Source organism: Hemitrygon akajei, chromosome 4 (assembly GCF_048418815.1).
Source record: "Hemitrygon akajei chromosome 4, sHemAka1.3, whole genome shotgun sequence".
Taxonomy (NCBI): domain Eukaryota; kingdom Metazoa; phylum Chordata; class Chondrichthyes; order Myliobatiformes; family Dasyatidae; genus Hemitrygon; species Hemitrygon akajei.
The window spans coordinates 96,233,031-96,259,048 of NC_133127.1; the positions used below are offsets into that span (position 1 = coordinate 96,233,031).

Below are 26,018 nucleotides of genomic sequence, written 5' to 3' on the forward strand. Positions count from 1 at the left end.
TTCCTGCATTTTAATAGTGACTACAGTGAAAATTACTTAATTTTTGCCAAGTGGAAGAGATCTTGAGGTCATGAAAGGGGTGATTATAAATATGTCAAAATCTTTATTCATGATATTCTTGTAAATTTAAGCACTCGCGAGCTGGTTTTGAGTTTCTGGGGTGTTGTGAGCATTACTTAATCTTTTGGGAAAAAGGTTGCTATCTAGCATTAACACAATGAAATAATTTCAAATTTGACAAAATAGTGCATTGTTTATTCACAGGCTAATTTATATGCATTAGCTGGTTGGTGTTGTGGCAGCTGCACCGGACTAGGCGAGTGGTCGCGGGTTCAAATCTGGCCAACTCCTTGTATACTTTCCATCCATGCTGGGTTGAACATCAAGCTAAGAACTTGGCCTCCTAAAACAAAACAGACAAAAGTGATAAAGAAACAGCAAGGTTGCTGCCAGATGTGCCACAAAGCACGTAAAGAAACAACATCAGCATTAACTGTATTGCATTTAGATATTTAACAATTAACAAAGAAATAAACATGAAAGTTAAATATATTTGAACTGTGATGTCAGACCTACACCATATCCTCGTTATATGCGGGGATACGTTCCTAGAAATCGACACGTAATGTGAAATCGCATAATGTGAATAATTATTTAAATGGAGAAAATAGGGATGTGTTCCAGAGGGCTTCCTAAATATGTTTTATTGAATTGAATTGAATTTTGGTTTATTGTCATTTAGAAACCACAACTGCAATGCAGTTAAAAAATGAAACAACGTTCCTCCAGAATGATCACAAAAGCACACGACAAAACAGACTACACCAGAAAATCCACATAACGTTTGGCAATCCCTAAATCCAGAGTCTGGAGAGGCTGCTGCGTATTAATATCACTCTACCATCTTAGCCCGTTCCCCGGAAAGGAGCTCCAAATCCACCAGACGAAACAAGACTACCCAGACACACCAGGTCAGGAGACCAACTCTACCACCCAACAAACCAAAAAGTAAAGCTACAAGACCTACTCAAAACCACATTGCTGCATATAGTTATAGTTAACATATAGTTACAACAGTGCAAACAATACCATAATTGATTAAAAAAAAGACCATGGACACAGTAAAAATAGTCCAAAGATGTTAAAAGTCTATAAGTTGGAAAGAAGCCACCACACAGTTTCCACAAGTCCTCAGGGTCCGATAGACTCGTCATCCCATGCAGGTGGCAGAAGGGAATACCCCCGCTATGGACTTCCATGGCGCCGCCGGACTCAGCTTCGCAGACACAGCACACAGTGAAAGCGCCGCTGCACCCAGCCTCGCAGACGTAGCACACAGTGAAAGCACTCCGAGTCCGTCGAATCTCCGAGCCTCCGACCATCCCCTCCGGCACAGCCTCTCTGAGCACCATCCTCTGCCCCTACTGCTGGCCACTGGCAATGCGACCCTGAGGACTGGGGGCCTGTTCTTCCCAGCAGAGACCCGGACCTCACAACAGTAGCAGCAATGAAGAAGGCCTTCCTGGAGATTTCCAGATGTTCCTTCATGCTCCCACGTCCATTTTCCATCAGATTAGGATTGTGCAGGGCACCCCACTTGACAATTAACAGATATCAACTCTGGAGAGACCACAGCAAACTGCATCGCACCGCCATCTTGAAGCAACTTATTCACATTTTCATACCAATGCGATGCAAAAGCAGTACCACAAGACAACATTTGTATTATATTTCATCAATTTACGGTAATATTCAATGTAATAAATCATAGAAAGTTAACATACTAGGGTGTACAGTACTCACCAACAGTGGCAGGTGTGTTCACTCCGGGAGATGAGTGGTTGTCGTGGTGTCGGGCAGCTTTACATGGATAAGGTGGACATCGAGCACAGCAAGGGGTGAAGGAAGACTCACAGAACAGCAACAGGAGATGACCCCGGTTTGAAGAAAGTGGTGAGGGTTGTTTGCTTGGCAGCATTTTGTTTTTCAGCATAAATTTGCTTGTAGGGAAGAAGGGGTGACGGCAGGGCACGACTGAAATGCTGACTCCATTCTAAACTTGGGTCCATGTCCATCGCCATTTGTGCCAAGTGTTCCGACTTCCACCATTCATTCCCTCACCGTTGGTAAACTCCTGGGATTTTCAAAATCGTCTGTTGCTTGCAGCATCTTGCAGCATCATGTTAGCCTTTAAAAAAAAATACGCCTTGAATATGGATCACACCTCGGTCGAGTGGCTGAATCAGCGATGTTGTGTTAGACGGCAGGAAACGCACTGTTATGTTAGGATGAATGTTGTCCAAATGTTCAGGATGGGCTGGCGCATTGTCAAGCAACAAAAGAACTTTAAAGGCAAGATTCTGTTCCTGGCAGTAGCATCCCAGAGCTGTGTTACCTTCAGCTGATGCCGCGCTGTTTATAATTTCCAACTTTGTTTCAAGTGTTAAAGTGGTTCTCTGCCGCTCGGCTGATGGCCCAGGACATGACATCGGACGCTTAGGAAGCACAGTTAAATATTTCAAGCACAAAATCACTACACCGTAGGTAAAACCAACAAAAGTTTAAGAGCGCAAGATCGCACATCCACACCTTGACAAAACCAATGTGGGAGTGAGACTGTGAAGCGCGCGCACCTGATTTGTATTGGTGGGAAAGCGGTGCTCCTCGCATAACTGTGAGCTTAGGGCGCATATAAGGGGACATTGGTAGAAATAGGTTAGTGGCATAACTGAATCCGCATTGTCTGGGGGCGCATATAACGAGGATAGTGTGTATATTGTTTAACATATTTCAGCTGTGCAATATAGCCATCTGTACTGTCCGCACCATGTTGCCCACACTACTGTTGGCTCACTCTATCTCTTGTGACCACTTGCCATGCTAACTGTCCGAGGTGAAATGCAAGATTTGCTGTTGGCTCTGCAAGACGCAAGTACCCCAATGTTAACATTCCTATTTAGATTGGTTTTAAGGATGTCTTTTATCTCAGTCAGATGGAGTCATCAGTATTATGAAATGGAAGTGCACAATCCATGGTCTGAAGTGAATAGCCCATGAAAGCCATTGTAATGCTGATATTATCACTCATTTGCACAATGTAGACATTACTGAAGAGTCATCATTTAATGCCTATTTCTAATGCTCTAATCTTGATAAGGTAGCAACAAGTTGCTGCCGTCAACCGCAGGAATCCTGGTGTCGGCACTCCTGAATTGCTTTTACTGTATATAAGGAACTCTAGGATTAAGACAAAGTACCAAAACAAAGTTGGCAATTTTCCTCCTAAGGATGGTGTGTAACTTGAAGAGCTGGTGGCATTCCCATGCACCTGCTCTCCTTATTGTTAATGTTAGATTTGGAGGGCGCTGTAGCAGTAATCTTAGCAAGTAATTTTGCGTAGTCTCTACTGGTAAACACAACTGATGCAGTTCACTTGAAATGCAGGGAATGCAAGGTTATGGTTGTAATTGGGGTGTGAATCATGTGAGCAACTTATCCTGGGTACTTTAGTGTTTTAGAACTACCCTCATTCAAGCAAGTGTTCTGTGATCATGCCAGTTCAAATGGTTTCATTTAATATCAGAGTATGTATACAATATTCAACCTGAAATTCTTGCTCTTCACAGATATCCACAAAAACAGAAGAGTATCCCAAAGAATAATCGATAGTAAAAATGCTAGAACCCCAAAGCCCTCTTCTCCTCCCTCCCATGCTCAAGCAACAACAAAGTATTAAACCTCCCCCCCCCCACTTATTTCAGCAGGAAGCATCAGCACCCATCACCCACTAGGCAAGCAACAGCAAAGCCCCCAAAGAGAGACCGTGATCTGCCGTACAACGAAAGTAACCATTCACCCAACAATTCAAACGGCCAGAGGCTCCCTCTATCGCCCTAATAAAGGGGCAGAGAGGTGTCACACCATGAGGGAAAACTAACAAAGCAAAAAACAGTTTGCTGGTTCCAAAGTTAAAGTCTGGCACATTCCCCCCTTTCCCCAAGGTCTGACTCGAGAATCTGCAGCAGCAAACTCTTCCCCCACTGTGTGTGTATACACATGCACAGCACCCTCCCCGGCACCATCTTAACTCCGCCAGTTAGTCACTTACTGCAAGATGTATCTGACTTAGATATATATTCATAGCATTTCTGATTTCTGTCTTCATTGATGAATGATAAAGTATTGTGGAAGGGGACTTAGTGATGGTAATACCGTCAAAGGTTGGTGGGTAGATTCTCTTGCTGGAGCTGATCATTACCTGGCTTGTGTTTTGTGACTTTTACATCCATGGAAGAGTGCGTTAATGCGACTGTACCCTCTTCACTCTGGTTACTGCAGCAATCTACAGCAGAAATTGAAAACTGTCAACTGCAGATGCTGGAAATCAGAAACAAAAGCAAAGTGCTCAAAAGATAGCGTCTGTGGAAAGGAAAAACGATTCATCTTTCAGATTGAAGAAGGGCTTCCTGCTCTGCTGAGAGTTGCCTGCATGTTTGTTGTTTTAATAAGTAACGGGGTAGCTGACTTATCAGCTTTGAATTATCAAGTCATAGAATACTACAACAGAGTAACATACCCTCTGGCCCATCTGGTCTGTGCCAAATTAATTCTGCTAAAATAAAAAAAGTAAACAAACGGACAGAGAATTTGTTGTATACTGGTGAGGAGACTTCTACAGAAGGAAAATTCCTCAAACCGTTTGGGAAGCAATGTGGATTGTGGATCTGTTCTGGATTGATGAAAATGGAAGATTTTCTCATTTCTATTCTTTTACTAGTCACATATATTTTAAAAAACGTAATAAGTATGCGTGGAATGCATTGTGATATTGGTGGTCATTTGATCTCAGGGTTTTAAACAAAATAATTTAAGATTATCCAGCTCAAATGAGATTTCGAGGAACAAGAAGACTCCATTTCAACTGTTTATTATTAGTTATTGTGAAAATAGTATTCAAATAAGTTTGCTCTTAATTTATTCATGAAATATGGCATTACTAGGCAAAAAAAATCCCCATCTATAATTGCCCTTGAAAGGATGGTGGTGAACTACCTTTGTTGAACTTCTGAAGTACATACTTTGAAGGTTGTCTTAGAGTATCGTTAGAAAGGCAGTTTGATGGATTTGACCTAGTTTGATGCCTGCTATGTTGAAGTACTTTCCAAACTGGCTTGACTGCTATTTAATTTGCATAAAATTCATTCCATTGTATTTATTCACTGGGAACTTTTGCATGCATTTTAATAGCCAGTTTCACTTGAGAAGAGATGTTGTATAGGTGGAATTTATATTGAATATTATTCCTTTTGTAGTTCAGTACAATTTCTGGAGCATTTGACTTAAATAATTGCACTATAGGGACCAGAAAGGCCTAATGCCAACTGATATGTGCCTGAATAAAAGTATTACAATTTTGTTTGGGAGTACAATTTAGGAATGGTTTATCTTCTCCAATAACCTCAATAAGTTATCCTGGATTTTTGATAAGAACAAGATCATATCATACTTTGATTTTTGTCCCTGATTCTTGATTAAGCAGCACATTTTTTAAAAACTACAGAAAAAAAACTGAAAACAACAAACACCCCTGGAGAATGCCTTAAGGATAGTAGTAAAAAATACAGAAAAGGACAAATACATACTTTGTTTACTTTTAAAAGAAAGAATATGTTATAAATATTGGGGATAGAGGGATAAAACTTGCCTATCAGTTTCTTTTTATATAGCCTATATTAACAAAAAGGTCAGAACTCTTAATTTCAAATCTTTATTGTTTGCTTACTTAAAGCAAATGACCATAGTGTGATAATATTTTTTAAAAATGAGTTTAATTGGAAAGACCATCCTAACTAATTTCAAAATAAGACAATAAATATGTAAGTAAAAAAAGGAATAACAGAATATCAGTCATGTCAAACAATTCAAATCGTTTGTGCCCTTACTGCTGAGTTATTTTATTTTTCATTGATCTAAAAACTTTGCTTTTTGAGAAGTACGAAACAATTCACTATCAATATTTGGGGTAGGTAACAAAATTGGTTATGAAATTGGAGAATAAGTTAGTCTGGCATCTTAATGTTTTCCTGTACCGCGTCTAATGTCATGGAATACTGTGTGCTTAAGATATGATGGTATTTCTGTGACTTGTAAATGGCATTGATGTGAAATTTTAGAATGGAACTCAGACGTAATTATGCTTTGTTTATATTTTGACCAAGTTTATTTTCCAAATTTATTATTTAATTCTTTCTCTCTTGTTTCTCATGCTTGCCTTTGCAGGAAGTTGAGGTTTGTACTACTTTTAAATTGTATTTCTCTTGTCATTATTTAATCACAAGCTGAAAACGTTATTAACCCACAAACAGATTGACGTATTGTAATCACTCGTCTTTTTTTTTCCAGGATGACTATTTCAGGAACTGGAACACTGGCCGACACATGGACCAAGGTACTATATCATAGGGTTAATTTCAATTATGAAAATGGGGCTTTTATATTTGAAAAAAATGTCATGTCGGCATGATCTGAAAAAAACATTGAGTTTTCTCAATAGGTTTTTAAAGTAGCATGAATGATTGAAAATTTTAAAGCTGGATGCAGTTGTTTATTAATATTGTTCTAATGAGATCATGTTGGGTGAGTAGCTAATTCATTTATGGGAGAATTTTACTTGAATATTGTGTTTAAAACATCTACCTTCATTCCACTAGTCTTTGGCCTGAAATTTTCGTGCGTAGTGAACATATAACTTCATCAGAAAATCCCTCATGATGTATCAACTGATGGTGCATGTTCTGCTGAGTGGTCATCAACTTGGAACATTAACTCTGTTTCTTTCTTCACAGATGCTGCCCGTTCTGCTGAGTATTTCCAGCATTCTCTTGTTACTGTTGCAATTTATCTAGCACCTGTAGTTTTTCTTTACTCTTGGATGACCTGGGATCTAAAGGGCCATCCACAAAGTCTATAATTTCCATTCTTTGTCCTCCATATATCTAACATAATTAGGTAGAAAGAGAGCAGCAGTATCTAATACTGTATGTACACTTCTGGTCGCTGTTTGTCTGGTTTTTATACACACGTGTGTGCCCTGTGGACAGTGTTTGGCACTCATGCAGAAATAAGCTTTTGCAATGAAGCTTCATTATAATTTAAAAGACCTGTCTGAGCAGGTGAAAGCATATGGAGTTTGGCCTGGGAACCTGCTTCAAGTAGATTCACTGAAGTGAAATACTTATTCTTAGTGGCAGGTATCTCCCACCTGATCTAAACCTTCTGAACCCTAACTGGAGTGGAACCAATATCCTGAGGGGGAGAGATTGTTTGACATGGGAATGGGAACCAGAACACCAGGTCAGAAAGCAGAGAGCAAGATAAGTGTCATAGGAAGAAGAGGCATGAGCAATGATGGGTTAAAGTGTGTTTATTTCAGTGCTAGGAGTATGAAAGGCGATGAACTGAGAGAATGAATTGGACATGGAACTATGACATTGTGGCCATTACAGAGACCTGATTGAGAGGCGGGGGGGAAGCATGGGATGCTTGATCTTCCAGGGTTTTGATGTTTTAGAAAAGATGGGGAGAGAATTAAAAGATGGGAGGGAGTTATACAGTTAATTAGAGGCAGTGTCACATCTGCACTCAGAAGATGTAGAAACAGAAATAAATGCATGCACTCTTAAGCATTATGATGTAAAGATGCATTATGCTACTGACCTCGGTAGCCACTGGGACGTTAAGCAACAGATTTGCAGGCTGATTAGGGGAAGGAGCAAAACCACCAGGCTTCTTGTTGTGGGTGGCTTCAACTTCCCCATTACAGACAGATTTTTAAGTTCATCCAGGATGTTTCTTAAATCTGTATGTAGAAAGTTAATTGAGAAGAGGGGCCATACTGGATCTGGTATTGAAAAATGAGTCTAGCCAGCTGACTGAGCTTTCAGTGAGGTGAATCTATGAAACATAATCATAGCTGCTTTGTTTTAAGATAGCTGTAACCCAAATGAATATGGGCCTTGCGCAAGAGTACTGATTTAGGACCAAGCAAATTGCAAGAGTAGTAAGCAGGAACTAGGGAGAGTTAATTGGGAGCAAACATATTTCGGCAAATCTGCATCTGACATGTGGAGATTGCACAAATTATAGGACAGTTATGCTTCAGTTAGAAGGAAGGACAAGGATGGAAAGGCAAACAAAACAAAAGAGGTGGTGAGTTTAGTCAAGAACAGAAATGGTATGCATGATTGAGGGTGCTAAAATGAAAACAAAACCCTTGAGAATTATAAAGAAGGTAGAAAAGAACTCGGAAAGTATTTACCAAGGAAAAGGCTATGGAGGACCAGTAAGTCAGTGCTGAATGTATAGGGTATTTAGAAGTCAAGGAGGAGGAATTGTTGGATAATTCCCAGGACCTGATGGGATTTATCCCAGGTTATTGAAAGAGGAAAGAGACGAGATTGCTGGGCCCTTGCCGAGTACCTCTGTGCCCTCTAGCCGCAGACGAGGTCTCCGAGGACTGTGAGTGCCAAATGCTGTACCTCTATTTAAGGAAGGAACAAGGGTAAATCCGGGGAACTATAGATGAGTCTCATGTCAGTTTCAGGGAAATTGCTGGGAGAAAATTCCACAGGATAACATGTTGGAAGCCCATGGCCTAATTAGGGAGAGCCAGCATGGCTTTGTGCGTGACAGGTCATGCCTTACCAACTTGATTGAGTTTTTTTAACAAGGTGACGAGAGAGGTCGATGAGGGTAGAACAGTGGATGTTGTCTACATGGATTTTAGTAAGGCATTTGACAAAGTTCCTCATCGGATGCTAATCCAGAAGATTAAGATGCATGAAGTCTGCATTGAATTGGCTGTTTGATTCAGAACAGGCTTGTGCATAAAAGATGAGGGGTGTGGTTGAAAGGATTTACTCAAGCTGGAGGTCTTTAATTAGCGGTATTCCACAGGGGTCTGTGCTGGGACCTCTGCAGTTTGTGATGTATATAAATGACCTGGATGAAAATATAGAAGGGTGGGTTCGTAGGTTTGTGGATGATACCAAGATTGGTGGAGCTATGGATAGTGTGGAAGACTGGCAAATAATATAGGTCGGTTGCAGATGTGGGATGAGAAATGGCAGATGGCATTTAACCCAGATAACTATGAGGTGTTGCACCTTGGTAGTGCAAAGGCAAGGAGACAGTGCATCGTAACGGGCAAGATCCTCAACAGTGTTGCTGAGCAGAGAGATCTTGGGATCCAAGTTCATAGCTCCTTGAAAGTGACTACATAGGTCAATAAAGTGGTTAAGAAGGCTTATGGAATGCTTGCTTTTATTAGTCAAGGCATTGAGTTCAAAAGTCAGGAAGTTATGTTGCAACTTTATAAAACTCTGGTTAGGGCACCTCTGGATTATTGCCTGCGGCTTTCATTGGTCTACAATAGGAAGGATGTTGAAGCTTTGGAGAGGGTGCAGAAGAGGTTTGCCAGGGTGCTGCCTGGTTTGGAGGGCATGATCTATCATGAGAGGCTGGATAAACTTGAGTTGTTTTCTGTAGAGCATCTCAGAGGCTGAGGGGAGATCTGGTGGAGGGTTACAAGATTTTGAAGAAGTGTAGATAGAGTGGACAGGAGTATCTGTTACCCAGGGTTGAAATGTCTAATACCAGAGGGCAAGCATTGAAGGTGAGATGGGTTCGGTTCAAATGGGATGTGAGGGTTAAGTTTTGTTTTACTCAAACTCCTGGATACCTAGAATGTGCTTCCAGGTATGGTGGTGGAGAAAAATGCATTAGAAGCTTTTAAGAGATGTTTGGATAGGCACATGGATGTAAGAAAGACGGAAGGATATGGACATGGTGTAGGTAGGAGGATTAGTGTTTGGGTGTTTTTGATATGCTTCCTAGATGGTTTAGCACAACATTGTGGGCTGAATGGCCTGTTCCTGTGCTGTTCTGATCTATGTTCTATTAAGGGAATTAGGAGAGCCAGAGTAGGCCATGAAAAGTGCTCAGCAGGTAGGATTGCAGAGAATGCTAAGACATTCTATACATACATCAGGAGCAAGAGGATAACTGGGGAGAGGGTAGGGTCACTCAAGGATAAAGGGACAAAGGTGAGCTTGCAGGTGGAAAATGTAATCAAGGCATTAAATAGGTACCTTGTGACAGTATTTACCAAGGAGAAGTGAGTGGAGGTCAGAGAAATTGGGGTGGAGCATGCCAGTATGCTAGGGCATTTTGAGATAAAGGAAGACATTGTTTTGAGTCTGTTGCAGAATGCTAAATTTGATGTCCCAAGGGTTTGATGGAATATACCCCAAGTTATTGAGATAGACAAGAAATGAGTTTGCTAGAGGCAAGATGAGATGGTTTGTTCTGAACCCAACCTTGTGGAAATGTCAGGGTACTGGAGATATTCTGGCATGCTGGGCCTTGCTGTGAATAGTGAAGCACCTTTTCCAAACTAGTTTGCATTGGGGAATTTGCTAATATGTGTTGACATTTTGATTGGACGTAAACTGGGAACGAAAGGAGACTGCAGGTCAGATAGTATTCTGGGATGATTAATCACTGCACTGGGGTAAAATTTTAATTATGACTGCCCCAATGATGGTCATATTTCTGCTGCTTCCCTGAAACCAAACATGACATTCCCTCCCTTGCCCTAACCTTTGAAATTATGGTCATTGCCCTTGATTCTTCCCCATCTCTTCTTCTGCAATCTACCCAACACCTCTAATGAGTAAATGAGGCTTTTTTCCATTGCTTTACATTTCTGAGCATTCCCAGCTTTTGCTTCTATGTTTGGAGATGACTTTCAACATCCAATACTCCCCGTAGTTTTCTTTTAGATGGTATTCCCTCACTATGCCTACTTAATCTTCCTAGCTCTAGTTTTCCACTTGAGATGTCTCTATTTCCTTAACTTACATCACAATTAAAATTTACAATTTCTGAAATATATTCAGAACCTATCTTCAAACAGTCCCTGTGTAACTTGTGTAGATACTTTGCTAAATTACAACATGCTGGAGAAGATTTTAATTGCAACACATGCAAGTATCCAAATTATATCTACAATTAAGAAAGCTTATTGAAAAATCCAATGAAATTCTCTTCCTGAAAACTATATATGTTGAAACCACCTTGAAAATATTCCCTCCCTTGTTATTTTAAGGCACAACACAACTTATGAACCATATTTGTGAGCAATTAGGCAAGCACATGTTTATTATTTCTAGATCAATGCTAGTTTTTCCATAAACCTTTTCATGAATCTTAACAGTGAAGTCTATAATGCACATTGTGTCCGCCAAAAACAAATTTGTCTTCATGCTACTTCCCCTCTAGTCAGGACCAATTTTTCCAACATATTCAATTCAGAACTTTAGTAAAAGAAATAAAAGTGTGTACTCTTTTCTAAATCAGAATCAGAATCTTTTATTATTGCCAAGTATGAGGACACATACAGGGAATTTGAGCTCTCTCTGTACAGAATTAAAAGCAAACGAAAACAATAGTGCAAATAATCACGAACTATATACAATGAGGTCCACCTCACTGAATGTACAGGTGGACTTGATCTATAATAGACTAAAATTCAAGTGTTAATAAGACTGATGGCATATGGAAAGAAACTGTTCTTGTACCTATTTGTCCTGGCATACAGTGATCTAAAGCGCCTACCAGAAGGAAGGAGTTGGAACAGGTGATGTCCAGGGTGTGATGGGTCTACAATAATGCTACTTGCTCGCTTACTGACTCCAGATGCATACAAGTCCATGATCGAGGGCAGCTTCACACCAATAATCCTTTCTGCAGCCCTGACGGTTCTATGGAGTCTATTCTTGTCTTGTTTGGTAGCTGATCCAAACCAGACAGTGATGGATGAACAGAGAACAGACTGGATTATTCCTGAGTAGAATTGAATCAGCAGCTCCTGAGGCAGGTTGTACTTTCTGAGCTGACGTAGGAAATACGACCTCTGCTGAGCCTTTTTGATAAGAGTGTCTGCGTTGGGTGGCCACTTCAGATCCTGGGAGATTGTGACACCCAGAAATCTGAAGGTCTCCACAGCAGACACAATACTGTTGAGTATAGTGAGTGGGGGGAGTATTGGGGGGGCTCCTCCTGAAGTCCACTGTCATCTCCACAGTCTTGAGCATATTTAGCTCCAAATTGTTCTGACCACACCAGAGGGCCAGCCGTTCCACCTCCCGTCTGTATGCAGACTCTTCACCATCTCGGATAAGGCCAGTGACAGTTGTGTCATCTGCAAACTTCAAGAGTTTAACAGATGGATCCTGTGAGATGCAGTCATTAGTGTAAAGGGAGAAGAGCAGTGGGAGAGCACACATCCCTGGGGGGCACTGGTATTGATTGTCTGGGTGCTAGAGATGATGCTCCCCAGCCTCACTTACTGCACCCTGTTAGTCAGGAAGCTTGTGATCCACTGACAGATGGCGGGGGAGACAGTAAGCTGGGTGAGTTTGGAGTGGAGGATTTCTGGGATGATGTTGTTAAACGCCGAGCTGAAGTCAACAAACAGGACCCTCACAGAAGTTCCTGGGTTGTTGAGGTGTTGTAGAATGTAATGCAGTCCCATGTTGACTTCATCATCCACTGACCTATTTGCCCGATTAGCAAACTGCAGGGGGTCCAGTAGGGGGCCTATGATGTCCTTCAGGTGAACCAACACTAGTCTCTCAAAGGACTTCATGACCACAGATGTCAAAGCAACAGGCCTGTAGACATTTAGTCCCTTGATAGTGGGTTTCTTAGGGACTGGAATGATAATGGAGAGTTTGAAGTAATGAGGGACTTCACACAGCTCCAGTGATCTATTGAAGATCTGTGTGTAGATGGGGGCCAGCTGATCAGCGTAGGTCTTCAGGAGGGGGGGAGGGCGACACACTGGCTGGACCTGGCGCTTTCCTGGTCTTCTGCCTCCGGGACAGCTGACTCACCTCCCTCTCACAGATCCTAAGTACAGGTACAAGGGAGTTGAAGTGAAGGGGGGTAGGGAGAGCAGTTTTTGTAATGTGGGGTGAGAAAGCGGATACTAAGATGTCAGGGTGATGGATGATGGGGGTTGCAGGTAGGTCTGAAATGGAGAAAAAATTCAAAAATCTGAGGTGCAAAGGGACTTGGGAGTCCTCCTGTAGGATTCCCTAAAGGTTAATTTGCAAGTTGAGTTGGAAGTAGGAAGGTGAATACGATATTAGCATTTATTTCGAAAGGACTAGAATATAAAAGCAAGGATGAAAAGTTGAGGCTTTATAAGCTGATGGTGAGACCTCACTTGGAGTATTGTGAGCAGTTTTGTGCCCCTTATCTGAGAAAGGATGTGCTGACATTGGATAGGTTCAAAGGAGATTAACAAAAATGATTCCAGAATTGGAAGGCTTGTCATATATGTAGCTCTGGGCCTCTAATCATTGGAATTCAGAAGAATGAGGGGGGACCTCAGTGAAACTTACTGAATGTTGAAAGACCTAGATATAGTGGATGTTTCCTGTAGTGGGGGAGTCTAAGACCAGAGGACACAGACTCAGAAGAGAGGGTCGTCCATTTAGTACTGAAACGAGGAGGAATTTCTGTAGCAAGGGAGTAGTGAATCTGTGGAATTTGTTGTTACAGGTGGCTGTGAAGGCCAAGTCAGTTGGTATATTTAAGACAGAGGTTGATAATTCTTGACTTGTCAGGGCATGAAGGGATAAGGGGAGAAGACAGGAGACTGGGGCTGAGGGGGAAATGATGAAATGGCGGAGCAGACTTGATGGGCCAAATGGCTTAATTCTGCTCCTATATCTTATGGTCTTCAAATAAAACAGAATTTGTAGGTAACTTGTCTAACAGAAGTTGGAATATGACAGGACTTTAGAAAATAAGTATACGAAGAATTTAGGTAATAATACAAAACTAATTGTATAGAAATGATGTACAGTATTGCGAAATATTGGAGGTGCCATTGGTGATTGGGGTTAATATACTTTTGAGGGTGAATTAATTTTTACGTGCCCATACAACAGTGAAGGAATGTGGACTGAACACTGTCTGCATCCTGGACATGAGAAGGAAGAGGGAAATAGTTTTCCCCCAGTACGTCCTAGTCCTTATTCCATGACATGGGTATGATTGATTTCTGGATTTGAATTTTGGATCTGAATGCTGATATTCAGGACTGGTGTTACAGGCATGTTGGTGCAACAGTTAGTACTTCTTCTCAGCTCCAAGGATCTGATCTTGTGTGACATCTGTGTAGAGTTTGCATGTTTGTGCCATGACTGTGGTTATCCACTGAATATTCTGATTTTCATTTTACATTGCAGTGATTGCTGGGAAGTGAATTGACTACGGTAAGTTATCCCTGAGTGTACATGAGTGAAGGAGGGGAATTGTTAGTATGTGATACAGAGTAAGTCATAGAACAATGTGGGAAATAATGAAGGAAAGAATAGGACTGATAGGATTGTTATGGAGGCTGTTCGGCTGAGCGACCTCTAGTATGGTAAAAAAAAATGTTTTCCTTGTAAATTAAAATTAAAGTTTTCCTTGTAAGTTAAAATTTTTCTCTTTCAACTGTTAAAAACTGAGTTTGCTAGGGATTGGGTTTGTATGAAGTCAGAGGAGTTGATGCTGTTGAATATTGGAGAAGTGGGGTGCTGTGGCTCAAGGTACATTCTTGTCAAAGTGACATTAGACCCAAGTATCTTGCTCATTGTGAAATGGGAAGGGGAATTTTGGGGACAGTAGGTATTTGGCAAGGGAGATAGCGCAATATGAAGGCCGGTAATCAGTGAGGGTGAGACAGATGGGATTGCTAATATTAATTGGGTGAAACTTTTTCCTGTGTTAGAGGAGTTTGTCATTATTCTTTATTGAAGTTTATCTCTGATACAGGGTTCTATTTTTTATTTGGAGTTGGGTATTTCAGATTGGTGGGTATAGTGTGGAAATTTGTTTATCCATGATCCATTTTTCTTCATGAAATATCATTCTGTTGGTATCTATTTAGTGGTCTAGTTTTGCCTGTGTGTTCATAACTACCTTTGTAATCTTGGTTAAAATGGCTATCTACATTTTATCATCAAACACTGTTGTACAGTACTGTGCAAAATTCTTAAGTGCCCTAGCTATATATATTGTATATATGTGCCTAAGGCTTTTGCACAGTAATGTTTAGTTTTTAAAAGAATGTATTTGAGCAAAAAAGAATCTAATCTAATTTTCCTGTAAGGGCTAGTGTATGAACTTGAGTTATGTATAAAGTTTATTTTTCTGCTGAGAAACAGTAAAACTTGTAATTTACTTGCACAGTACATTCCTATATTAATAACTTTAAAAATGAATTCTTAGTTTGTGAAGAGAAAAATTGAGTAAATATTACAGATGGATAACCTGTTGAGACCTTGTCCATTCTGTTAGAAAGAAGGCAAGTTACCTGAAGGTGTTGAATTCAGCATAGTTTGGAAGGCTGATGGAAGATGTTTTTCTCTCGTTTATGTTAGTCTTCCATTGAACAGTGCAGTAAATAGATCGTGTTGATTTAAAGTGGTGGGCAGTTGGAAACTCAGTGGTGCCTGGCAGTCTGCATGGAGGTGGTGACAAAATCTGCATTTGATTTTTACAATGTGGAGGAAACCCTACTGTAAACACTAACTGATTCACGTGGAATGACTAAATCCATGATCCCTCTATGTGAGTCCTGATGTGGAAGTCCTCTGCCTTGCCTTGTGGATTGACTGGCTGCCACTTCCTTTCAACATCCAAAACCAATAATTCTTAATACAGGAAATCCATTCTGTTAGGATTACCTTCTGTGTATAATTTCTTTTTAAAGTGATGGTAAGAAACTTCATCAGAAAGTTCTCCCAGAAATGATAAAGTCCCTGTCAAACTCATAGTGCAAAATTCGTGGACCCACCAAAAAATCTCTGGTCCTCTAAGTTTTTAAATATGCATCAGACCTGTGTATATTTTTATGAATAATTTATGAATTAAATCATGTTTCTTGTTGCACTATCATTAATGGTTCAATATAGCAATCATTCTAAGTCCATTATCTAAATAATGTATTACTACATTTGAGATTTTGTAGATATTTGCACTGAAGTTGAAGTATTCTGGCAGTACGATTGATTAGGTGGTGATTGGCTGGTTCCATTTTATCAAGTGTTAAGAGGTGCAGTGGTTCCCATCACTGGCAGTTGCCTGTTTTTTTTTGTCTACTGAAAACACACCATTAACTTGTACCTGGTATATTTCTCTACTAGCAAAATCACCAAACATTAGATTACCAGGAATCACACTGAAAAGCCAAAGCTAGTGTTTTTACTTCATCTGTCACAGCAGGTTAATTAAATACATTAATTTCACTGACAAGTAAACGAATTCTTGTGATGAAGGATATTGTGAATTACATTAATTATGTAGTACTGGACACTGTTTCCCCTTACCACTAAAGCACACAGAGAAGGGACAGAAAATAATGGAAATAATTTCAGCATCAATACTTTTGCTAGTCATGGATAACGTTCTGATAAAGGATGTAAAATATTGACGCTTGTTTCTGACTGGCCTAATGAGTTTTCGCAACTTTTCCTGTTATTGTTTCATATGCTTTGTGTTGGGAGCTTCATGATTATTAATACAGTGGTTGGCGCAATGCTTTACAGTGCCAGCGGACGGCAATCAGTAAATGGGGTTCAATGCCTGTGAGGAGTTAGTACATTCCTCCCATGACTGCTTGGGTTCCTTCCTAGAGCTTCTGTTTCTTCCCACATGCCATAGATGTATGGGCTAGTAAGGGTTAGTAAACAATTGGTGTGTTATGTTGGCACCAGAACCATTACAACACCTGCGGGCTGCCTCCAGCACATCCTTAGTTATTGATGCAAATGACACACTTCACTGTATGTTTCATTGTTTCTGTTGTTACAGACCTCAACCAAGCCAGGTGTTGTGATGGGCTCCGACTTAGTCACATTAATACAATTACAAAGTCAGCCTATTACCATCTTAGGAATATAGTGAGCTTATGTCTCAGTAAGATCTAGAAAAACTCGTCCATGCATTTATCTTTAGTAGGCTTGGCTACTGTAATGGCATTTTCACATGCTGCTCATTCAGAATGCTGCTTCTAGAGTCCTCAATAAGACCAAGAAAGTAGATCTCTGATCGCTACACTGGCTTCCTGTCCATCAGAGGATTAACTAAGATAATACTGCTGGCTTTTAAACCACTGAATGGTCTAGGGCCAAATACATCTCTGATTTTTCACTGCATTATGAACCTTCCTGAACTCTCAGGTTGTCTGGGGGCAGGTCTGCTTACTGACCCCAGGGGCAAAACTAAACATGGTGAAGCAGCATTTAGTTACTCTGCTCCACATGTCTGGAATAACCTTCCGAAGGATCTGAAGTCTGCCCCAACTTTAAGTTCTTTTAAATCAAGGCTTAAAACTTTTCTTTTCACTTTAACTTTTAATTTGAATCTCCTGCACTGTAACTTCTGTTTATCATATCTATTTTTGTGTGATTTTATTCTCTTATATATTTTCTGAGATTTGTTTGATTTTTATACCTTGTTCTATGTAAAGCACTTTGAACTGTCTTGTGTTTGAAAAGTGCTACAACAATAAACTTGCTTGCTATACATGTGACAAGTAAAGCTAATCTGTAATCAGTTGACCGTATGACATTCAAGTAACACTGGAGCTCTAATACCTTAATAAAGAGAGAGGAGCACTGTAAAAGTATTTCACGTTAGGCAGCAGCAGATGAGATAGAAAGAGTTAGCCTTTCAGGTTAGACCATAAGACCACAAGTAATGGGCAGAATTAGCCAATTTGGACATTCAATGCTGCTGTGCCATTTCAGCATGGCTGGTCCATTTCCCTCTCAACTGCATTCTTTTGCTTTTTCCCTGTAACCTTTCACGCCCACTAATTAGGAACCTATCAACCTCCACCTTAAATACGCCCAATGAAATGGGCTCTACAGCCATTCTGTGGCGACAAATTCCACAGATTCACCACCCTCTGACTAAAGAAATTCTTCCACACCTCTGTTCTAAATGCACGTCCTTTTATGCTGGGGCTTTGCCCGCTGGTTCTAGACTCCCCCACCATAGCGAACATCCTTTCCACATCCACTTTTATCTAGGGCTTTCAACATAGGTTAAGTTTCAAGGAGACCCCCCCCCCCTTTCATTCCATTAAATTCCAGCAAGTATAGGCCCAGAACCATCAAACAGTTCTCGTACAACAGTTGTTTCATTCCCAGAATCATTCTAGTGAACCTCCTCTGAAACCTCTCCAATGTCAGCATATCTTTTCTTAGATGAGGAGCCCAGAATTGCACACGATACTTCAAGTGAGGCTTCAATGGTGCCTTAAAGCCTAAGCATTAAATCCTTGCTTTTATACTCCAGTCCTCTCAAAATGAATACCAACATTGCATTTGCCTTCCTTACCAGAACTCAGTCTGCAAGTTAACCTTAAGGGAATCCTGCATGAGGACTCTCAAGACCCTTTCCACCTCGGATTTTTTAAATTTTCCGCCTGTTTAGAAAATAGTCTATGCTTTGTCCCTTCTATCAAAGTGCGTGACTGTAGATACCCTACGCTGTATTCCATCTGCCACTTCTTTGCCAGGTCAGGTCTGGATGAAGGTTGGAGATGATCTGGTTTAATAGAAAAGAATAAAGAAAAATGCAGAAAGATCTAAAGGAAAGATTTATGACATGGTGGAAGACTGGACAAATTAAAGGAGGTAATTATAGAACAAGTACAGAAATAGAGTGAGTCAAAAATTGGTTTGGGGAGGAGGCAATGTTGATGATTGTAAATTGTTGAAATTAAGTCCAGAAGGCTGCCTTGTATGTAAAAAAAATCTCATAATAAGGAGATATGTATGTTAAAATACTGCATTGCAGTAGTCAATATATGCCAATCATGATTGCTTTAAGATGAGAACATTTCAAAGAAATTAGGTATTTTCCTCATCAACCAATCAGATGATTGGATTGAAGGCTGTCAAAACACATCAGATCATTTTAAGATTCGGATTGCAGCTTGTCAGAATCAATCCTGTTGTTTGGAGAATGAGACTAAAGTTGGTCAGAACCAATCAGTCAGATTGGTTGAAGTTTGTTACTGGGTCCTGTCAGCAGCAATCATTCACACATTCCTTTCTGCCACTGTTGACACAAATAATTTTGAGTCAGAAGGACGTGAAAATAATCTGATGCCAGTTAACGATGTGCTTTTTCACTGTCTGTTACCCTAGAAAATTTATACTTTAAAATATAATTTTTGGTAGCTTATTGTGAGATTTGTGGAGTCGGGTGCGATGGAGATGGGCAGTATTCTACTTAACATGGGTGCACAGTTGATGGAGCTGTCAAAGTTTGCAAGCACAATATCAGAGACTTTTTGAAGCATTTAAAAGCTAGCTGAAAGGTTTGAGTGTAAGCTGCATTTTGCAGATAAGGAGAGGGCAAAACATTCTCTGAGCAACCTTACAGCAGTTTTCAGATGGGCATGTTCATGGGCAAATAATCTCACCACCAATGATCATGGCAATTGCATGCCAGCATCCCACTCATGTAACCTCAGCATGTAATGCACTCCAGTCCTGAGAGAATTTTACACTTCCGATTATGCCACCATCCAAATGATACATTAAATCAGGGCACCATCTGTCCATTTAGGAAGATGTAGATGATCTGATGGTACTATTCAAGGAAGGGCAAAGGAACGCTTCTGGCTTCCTGACTGATAGATATGTTTCAGTCATCTTCACTTAAGGTCTTTAATTTCATTGCAGTACTTGGGATCTTAACTTCAACAATTCCCATTACTTTAAATGCATAATATTGGCTGTAAAACATTTGGAGTGCCTAAAGTCATGAATGACAGCATTTTATTATATAATCTTTATATCCTCTCAAATATCATATGTATTTTTCTCCTGAATTAGAAGATCCTTCTAGTTATTTAAGAAATGATTTTATGACATAAGCAACAATTGGAGACGTCAGCATTTGGATTTTTGCGACATTGTACATTGTGTAGTGTTGGCTGTTCATTCGATTGCAGGTGAGATGTAGTTTTTATTAGTGGTCTGGAACCTTGAACCCGATTTCATTTAATTTAGTTTATGGCCGTGCGACAGAAGATTGCCTTTTAGTATTCAGTGACCTATGATGTAGCTCCCACTCTTCATAGTGAAGTAGCCAAACTTCTGTGGGAATATCTCAGCAATTACATGAATAAATGATAGCAGAAGATGTTCACAATAGAAATATGGTGGGAGTCATTCTTGTTCATCTGTTTGAAAGGTCGGTTCCTGTGTCTGTTTCAGCAAAACATGATTGTACATTAAGGTTTCTGGTTTTAATAAATAATGATTTTTGTGTCAGATGTTGAAAACAAAGATCTGTGAGAGTTTCAGAAAGGAAAAATATAGACAATTGCAGTTGTTGACCATTGTGAAACACGTTTAATGGAATTCAAAGATCTATATAGTATTCTTTAGACAGAAGTAATTTTCTTTAATCGTAGAGACTGGAATGTCACGCAGAAGAATGTTAATTGTGAAATTCATTAACAATTTTTAGTCTGATTTTACTGAACATTTTAAAAGCACAAAATACTTAAAATGCATGGAGTGATCAGGTTATAAAAGGGAAAATTTTGATTAAAAACTGACTAGTCGATCTCATGATGCCTGTGTAGATATAGTTTTAGTCATCCCTTAAAGTCTTGAAATTTAAGAAGGTGACTTTTATTTTCAGACTACGTTTTCACATTGATAGTTGTTCATTCATAATAAACAATAGCTATATGATCGGATTTCTATAATAAACTTCATTAATTATGCACAACAGAAGATATTTTAATTTAAAAGTACAAATACAGGAGATTCTGCAGATGCTGGAAATCCAGAGTAGCACATACAAAATGCTGAAGTCGTCACTTTGGGTCAAAACACTTCATTATGACCTGTCCTGAAGAAGGGACTCGACCCAAAACATTGACTCTTTCATTCCTTTCTATAGATGCTGCCTGATCTGCTGAGTTTATCCAGCATTTCGTGTGTGTTATTTTAAATTTAACATTACATCCCTAAACATGATCAAAGCTGTTATAGTGCATTTCAATACATTTGTTCTGAATCCATAATGGTAATGACTTTGTCTTTTTCCTCCATTCCTGTTTTCTCATCTGCCTTCTGTTAAATTCTTCTCTCTGCTAATCCCTCTTCCCACATTTTCTCTGCCCCTTCTCTACTGCTGCTTTAGTATTTTTTTTCTAGCTGCATAACCAGGTTCCTCTTCCTCTTCTTATACAGTACATGCTTCCAGCTTTCTTTCTCTGATAAACTGAAGCCTTGTTTCCTTGTTCCTTCAGTTTCTCATATTACCACCACTAGCCTTGTCTTCCTCACACTGCCTTTTTCACTGGGTTCTGCTTCTCATGCCCTTTTTTGTCCGCATTCAACCCTTCCATTCTCGAGCCTCCCTTCTATTATCTCCCTATTCTTAGGTGGTGTATTTGAATATAAATTGTCCTTGAAAATATTGACCACTTTCCCTACCTTGGCAGCATTCTGTCCTCAAAAGCAGACATCAATTCTGAGATCAACCATTGCCTGAGTAGCAATAGTGGAGCCTGTGTAAAATTCAGGAAAAGAGCCTTTGAAGACCACAACCCAAAGGTCCAAACAAAACTTTTGGTCTATAGGGCAGACGTCCTTCCTACATTACTAAATGGAGCTGAATCATGGACCTCCCCCAGAAGACAGCTGAATGCCCTGGAGCAATGCCACCAAAGAACCTTACAAAAGATTTTGAGGATCATCTGAAAGGACAGGCACACTAACACCAACATACTGGAGGAAACCAGCATCAGCAGCATCCTCCACCATGATAAAGTAATACCAACTCCAAAGGATATGTCATGCCATTTGGATGCCTAACTTGCATCTCCACAAACAGATTTGATACTTCCAGAAGAAGGAAGGTCAGTGAGCCCCTGCTGGGCAAAGGAAACATATCAAAATCAGCCTGAAGAAATTCAACATTACATCTAAAAACTAGGAAGACATTGCACTCAATAGATGTACAGAGAGGAAATCTGTTCAAGAGGGAGCTGTGCTACATGAGAGCAACCTCTGCTATGCCACAGAGAACAAACGGCAGTTGTGAAAGGAGAAAATGAACACCAAAAGATCCAATCACTAACCATAGCCACTGCTCACCTTGTGTCCACACAGCAGCCGAATATATGGATCCTAGATCGGGCTCTGGAGTTGCCTGAGCACCCGCCAATAGACAAACCCTTTGGAGAGCATCTTACCCAACTTAGGTGTTCACTCTACTACCACTCCATTCTTCCCATCATGATCATTCCTCTGAACCTATATTTTCTTGATTATGGAAGAATCTTATTGAAATGTTCTAAAGGAATTAGACAGAGTAGATATGCGGAAGTGGGGAAGATGTTTTCCTTGGTTTAGGTTTGTAGAAGTGTGAGTTTTAAAGAAATGTTCAGCCACTCCAAGCAGAAATGAGAAGAAGACTTTTAATTCAATGTTCAGAATGTTTTGGAATTCTTTGTCCAAAAAGATCTGTGGAGACTCAATCATGAGTATATTCAGGACAGAGATTGACTACTTTTAAGAAATTAAGGGAGCTAAAAGGTAGAGTTGAGGTATTACACAGAATGTACGTACTATAAATGTGCAGAGTACCTCAACGGTGCAGCTGCTTGCCGGTTGAGCACTTAACAATCTGTATGCACCTTGAATATGCTACAAGCCAGTGAATCATCGGGCAAGACGTGTAAAGAAAATGCTTCAAATACTTCTTGTTGTCTAAGTACAGGTGAAACTTCACAGTTTCTGGGGAAGAAAGAATGTTGAGTCGTGAATAGTTGTGTAGATGGGTCTAGTTGCCTTTTGTGGTGAAAAGCCAATGCAGTGCATTTGGAGTCATTGCCATTGGTTGGATTAAGTCACTTGAATTAAGTGGTTGTATATTTTTAAAGTACAGCTTTGAACAGTAAAGTTGTCTTGCAGCAACTTGATCTGTGCGCTGGCTGCCTTATAAAGCCTCAGTGTTGGTGGTGTCAAAATATGTAAGAAGTCTGAAGATTCACAAAATGGATGCACCAGACCCAGTAGCCATAATTTTAACAAGGTAGTCATGGAGAATGAGAAATGGATTACACTTCCGCCATACGGTAGGGAAAGAGCAGGTACACCTGGGGAAGGGACCATAGAGAGGACAGGCAACACTTTCAGCAGAGGAGCGTATGGAGATTGATGTCCCTGCACCTCTGAGCACCAATCAGAAGAGGGGATTTATAAGGTAAGAGAGGTAAAGGCAATTTGTGTCCAAGCAATTGCTGGAAAATCTGGTGCTGTGGGGTCCAGGGCTATAATAGAATTTTTAAAAAGTACATGGAAAGATGATGGAAAGAATTAGAAGTCCCTTTGATTTGAATTTTTCTGGAACATGTCTGCCACCTACAATGACTGCTGTGTCAGGCATACATGCTTGCAATTTCAGGGCTCTGAATGGTGGTAGGGCTTCAGACATTACAATGGTTTAGTAGTTCAGAGAATGTATACAGTATACAACCTGAAATCCTTACTCTTTGGAAGCAAAACACAACCAAAACCCCAAAGAATGAACGACAGAAAATCTTAGAGCCCCAAAGCCCTCCACACACAAACAGCAGCAAAAGCATTGACCTTCTACCTCCCTTCCCACAACTTGCTCCAGTAAAGTTATCAACCCCCACTACCTACCATGCAAGAATTCGCAAAGCCCCTAGAAACCATGATCTAGAGTCCCTCACAAACTGTTGTCCATCCCAACATTTTGTCATCACTAGCAAAAGAGACATGAGAAGAGAAGAAATTAAGCTGTTTCGCGGATGTGCTGGAAGAAGTCGTACAGGTCCGCAAAAACATCTGGCGCCATCTTTAGACAAGACCTACAATAAAAACCCCCGAAGAACAGTGAGAAGAGCGTTAATCATAGATTTACCAACCTTACCAGTAGCTGCTTCTAAATTCATAAACATTTCAAAAATAGTGTCAAAATATAGGGCTAACCATAATTTTAAAGCATTAGCACCTAGAAAATTGAAAGAAATATGACTACCCTATAAGACGTATGGATATAAACAAAAGTTTGCAGATTCTTTGGTGCAGGATCAGTCAGGCAGTTTTCCCAGCTATGGAAGATCAGCAGGCTGGCCTTCCTGGAGAGCGGAGTGATGGAGAGCTTTAAGCGATCAGTGCCAGCTCTAAATGAGTAAGCTTAGAAACTTCTCTGATTATGCAAGTGCAGATGCCATTAACACACTGCCGTTTATCACCAATATACAGGCCAATACAAACTGAATAACACACCACGGTCTGGCTGTGAAATAAAAAGTGAAATTTTTGGAAGTACTCAGTTGTTGGGGAGTACCTGCTTAGAACTGAGAAAAGCAGGGAAAGCAGTTTCTCCTTCCACAGGTGATGCCTGATTTGCTAACCAATTCCACTATTTTCTGTTGTATTTCAAATTTCTAACAAAGTTTTATTGCATTTTCAAGACTCAGATGCTCAAAAATACTTTTAAGGTTTTAAAGTTTTATAAGACAGGCCTCAAGTGGAGAAGACTGTTTCATTCTGTTTTATAATGGATATCAAGTACTTGAGTTAGATCTGTGGAGATTTACAGGTTAATGCAAATGATGGTGAAATGTAGTATTTGGAAGGTAGAGTTGCTTTCAAAGCAGATAAGGTGTTTAAAAGATTTGATTAAATGTTTAAAATTATGAATGGTTTTCCTATGGTAAATTAGGAACAATTGTGCTAGGCAGCAGAAGGATCTGTAGCAAAGGGACACAAACTTAAGGTGGTTGAGTAAGAAACAACCATTAAGATAACAGCATACAACACATCCTGCAAATTTTTGCCTGAAAGGGTGGCAGTATAGGGTCATTCACAAAGTAATTAGATAATGCATAATGAAAAACTTTACAAGACTTTGCAGAAAGTGCAAAGGATTAATAATTTCTCTGTCAAAGTGCCAATTTATACATGTTAGGCTAGATGGCCTCCTTCTGTGGTGTATGACAGACGTGTAATATAAAGATTCTTCAGTTTTTATGAGTTCAAGCTCTTGAATCTTCTCTGTTTATTAGATCACTGTTAAGTACCTAATCAAGAATGTGCATTTTGAATACAGTATTAATATTTTAGTCAGTAATGATTTTTTAAATTGATTTTGATTGATAACCTTTGCCACCTTCATTTGGTATTGTATCTATTGAAATTGATAAATGTAGCATCTTTCAAAATAATTAAGTCTTCCTTAGTTTGAGATGGCACATAATGTTAGATAAACCAGTAAATGAGAATTAAGATAATGAAAACCTAAGTGGGAAATGCTGGAAATACACAGCAAAATAGGCTGAATCTAAAGGTGGTGGGGGGGTGGGGGTGGAGAGTTATCATTCAAGACTCTTCATCAGAACTAGTAAAGAAGGGAAAGAAGCTTGTTAAATGGGGAGAGGGTGGGAATGGAGCTGTATAAAACCAGGTGACCTTGGAGATGTGCTGAAACTTGCAGTCTTATTTTTCCCTGATAGCTTGATTTGTTGCTGTTAAGCTTGATAGCCTGGAAATGACAGTGTTTTAGCTCCAAGAGGCATCTCTAGGTTCTGCAAATCGACATGTCATTGAAGAATTAGGGATTGGATGACATTGTGCCATCAGGCTGCATAATAACCTTAGTTTTTAAAGGCTGTACAGAACACATTTCTTCCTTCTGCACAACAGCAAATACAGTTATCATTGTGCACTTCCAAATCAATTTTGTTGCATGCTTCTTCAAATTTCTCTGAAAGATTGCAGAAATATTAGACTCTACATTGCGAGAATATCAAGAACCTTTGAAGCAAACTATTAAAAAAACATGAAGCATTATCTTTTAGAAATTGGGGAGTATAATCCCTTGGC

The 26,018-nt window shown here is 39.9% G+C and overlaps 1 protein-coding gene and 1 long non-coding RNA gene across 2 annotated transcripts in view; one reads left to right on the plus strand and one right to left on the minus strand.

Annotated features, from left to right (window-relative positions):
• Positions 1–26,018, plus strand: part of LOC140726010 (uncharacterized) — a 529,984-nt gene that overhangs the window by 213,882 nt on the left and 290,084 nt on the right. The window contains exon 4 of the mRNA XM_073041909.1: positions 6,403–6,448. Coding sequence (XP_072898010.1) covers positions 6,403–6,448 — 46 coding nt within the window. The remainder of the gene's footprint in view (positions 1–6,402; positions 6,449–26,018) is intronic.
• LOC140726548 (uncharacterized) lies at positions 234–4,349 on the minus strand. The gene is made up of 2 exons (XR_012098662.1): positions 4,259–4,349; positions 234–403 (listed from the first exon to the last, which is right to left on the minus strand). It is a non-coding gene; the product is annotated as an uncharacterized lncRNA (long non-coding RNA).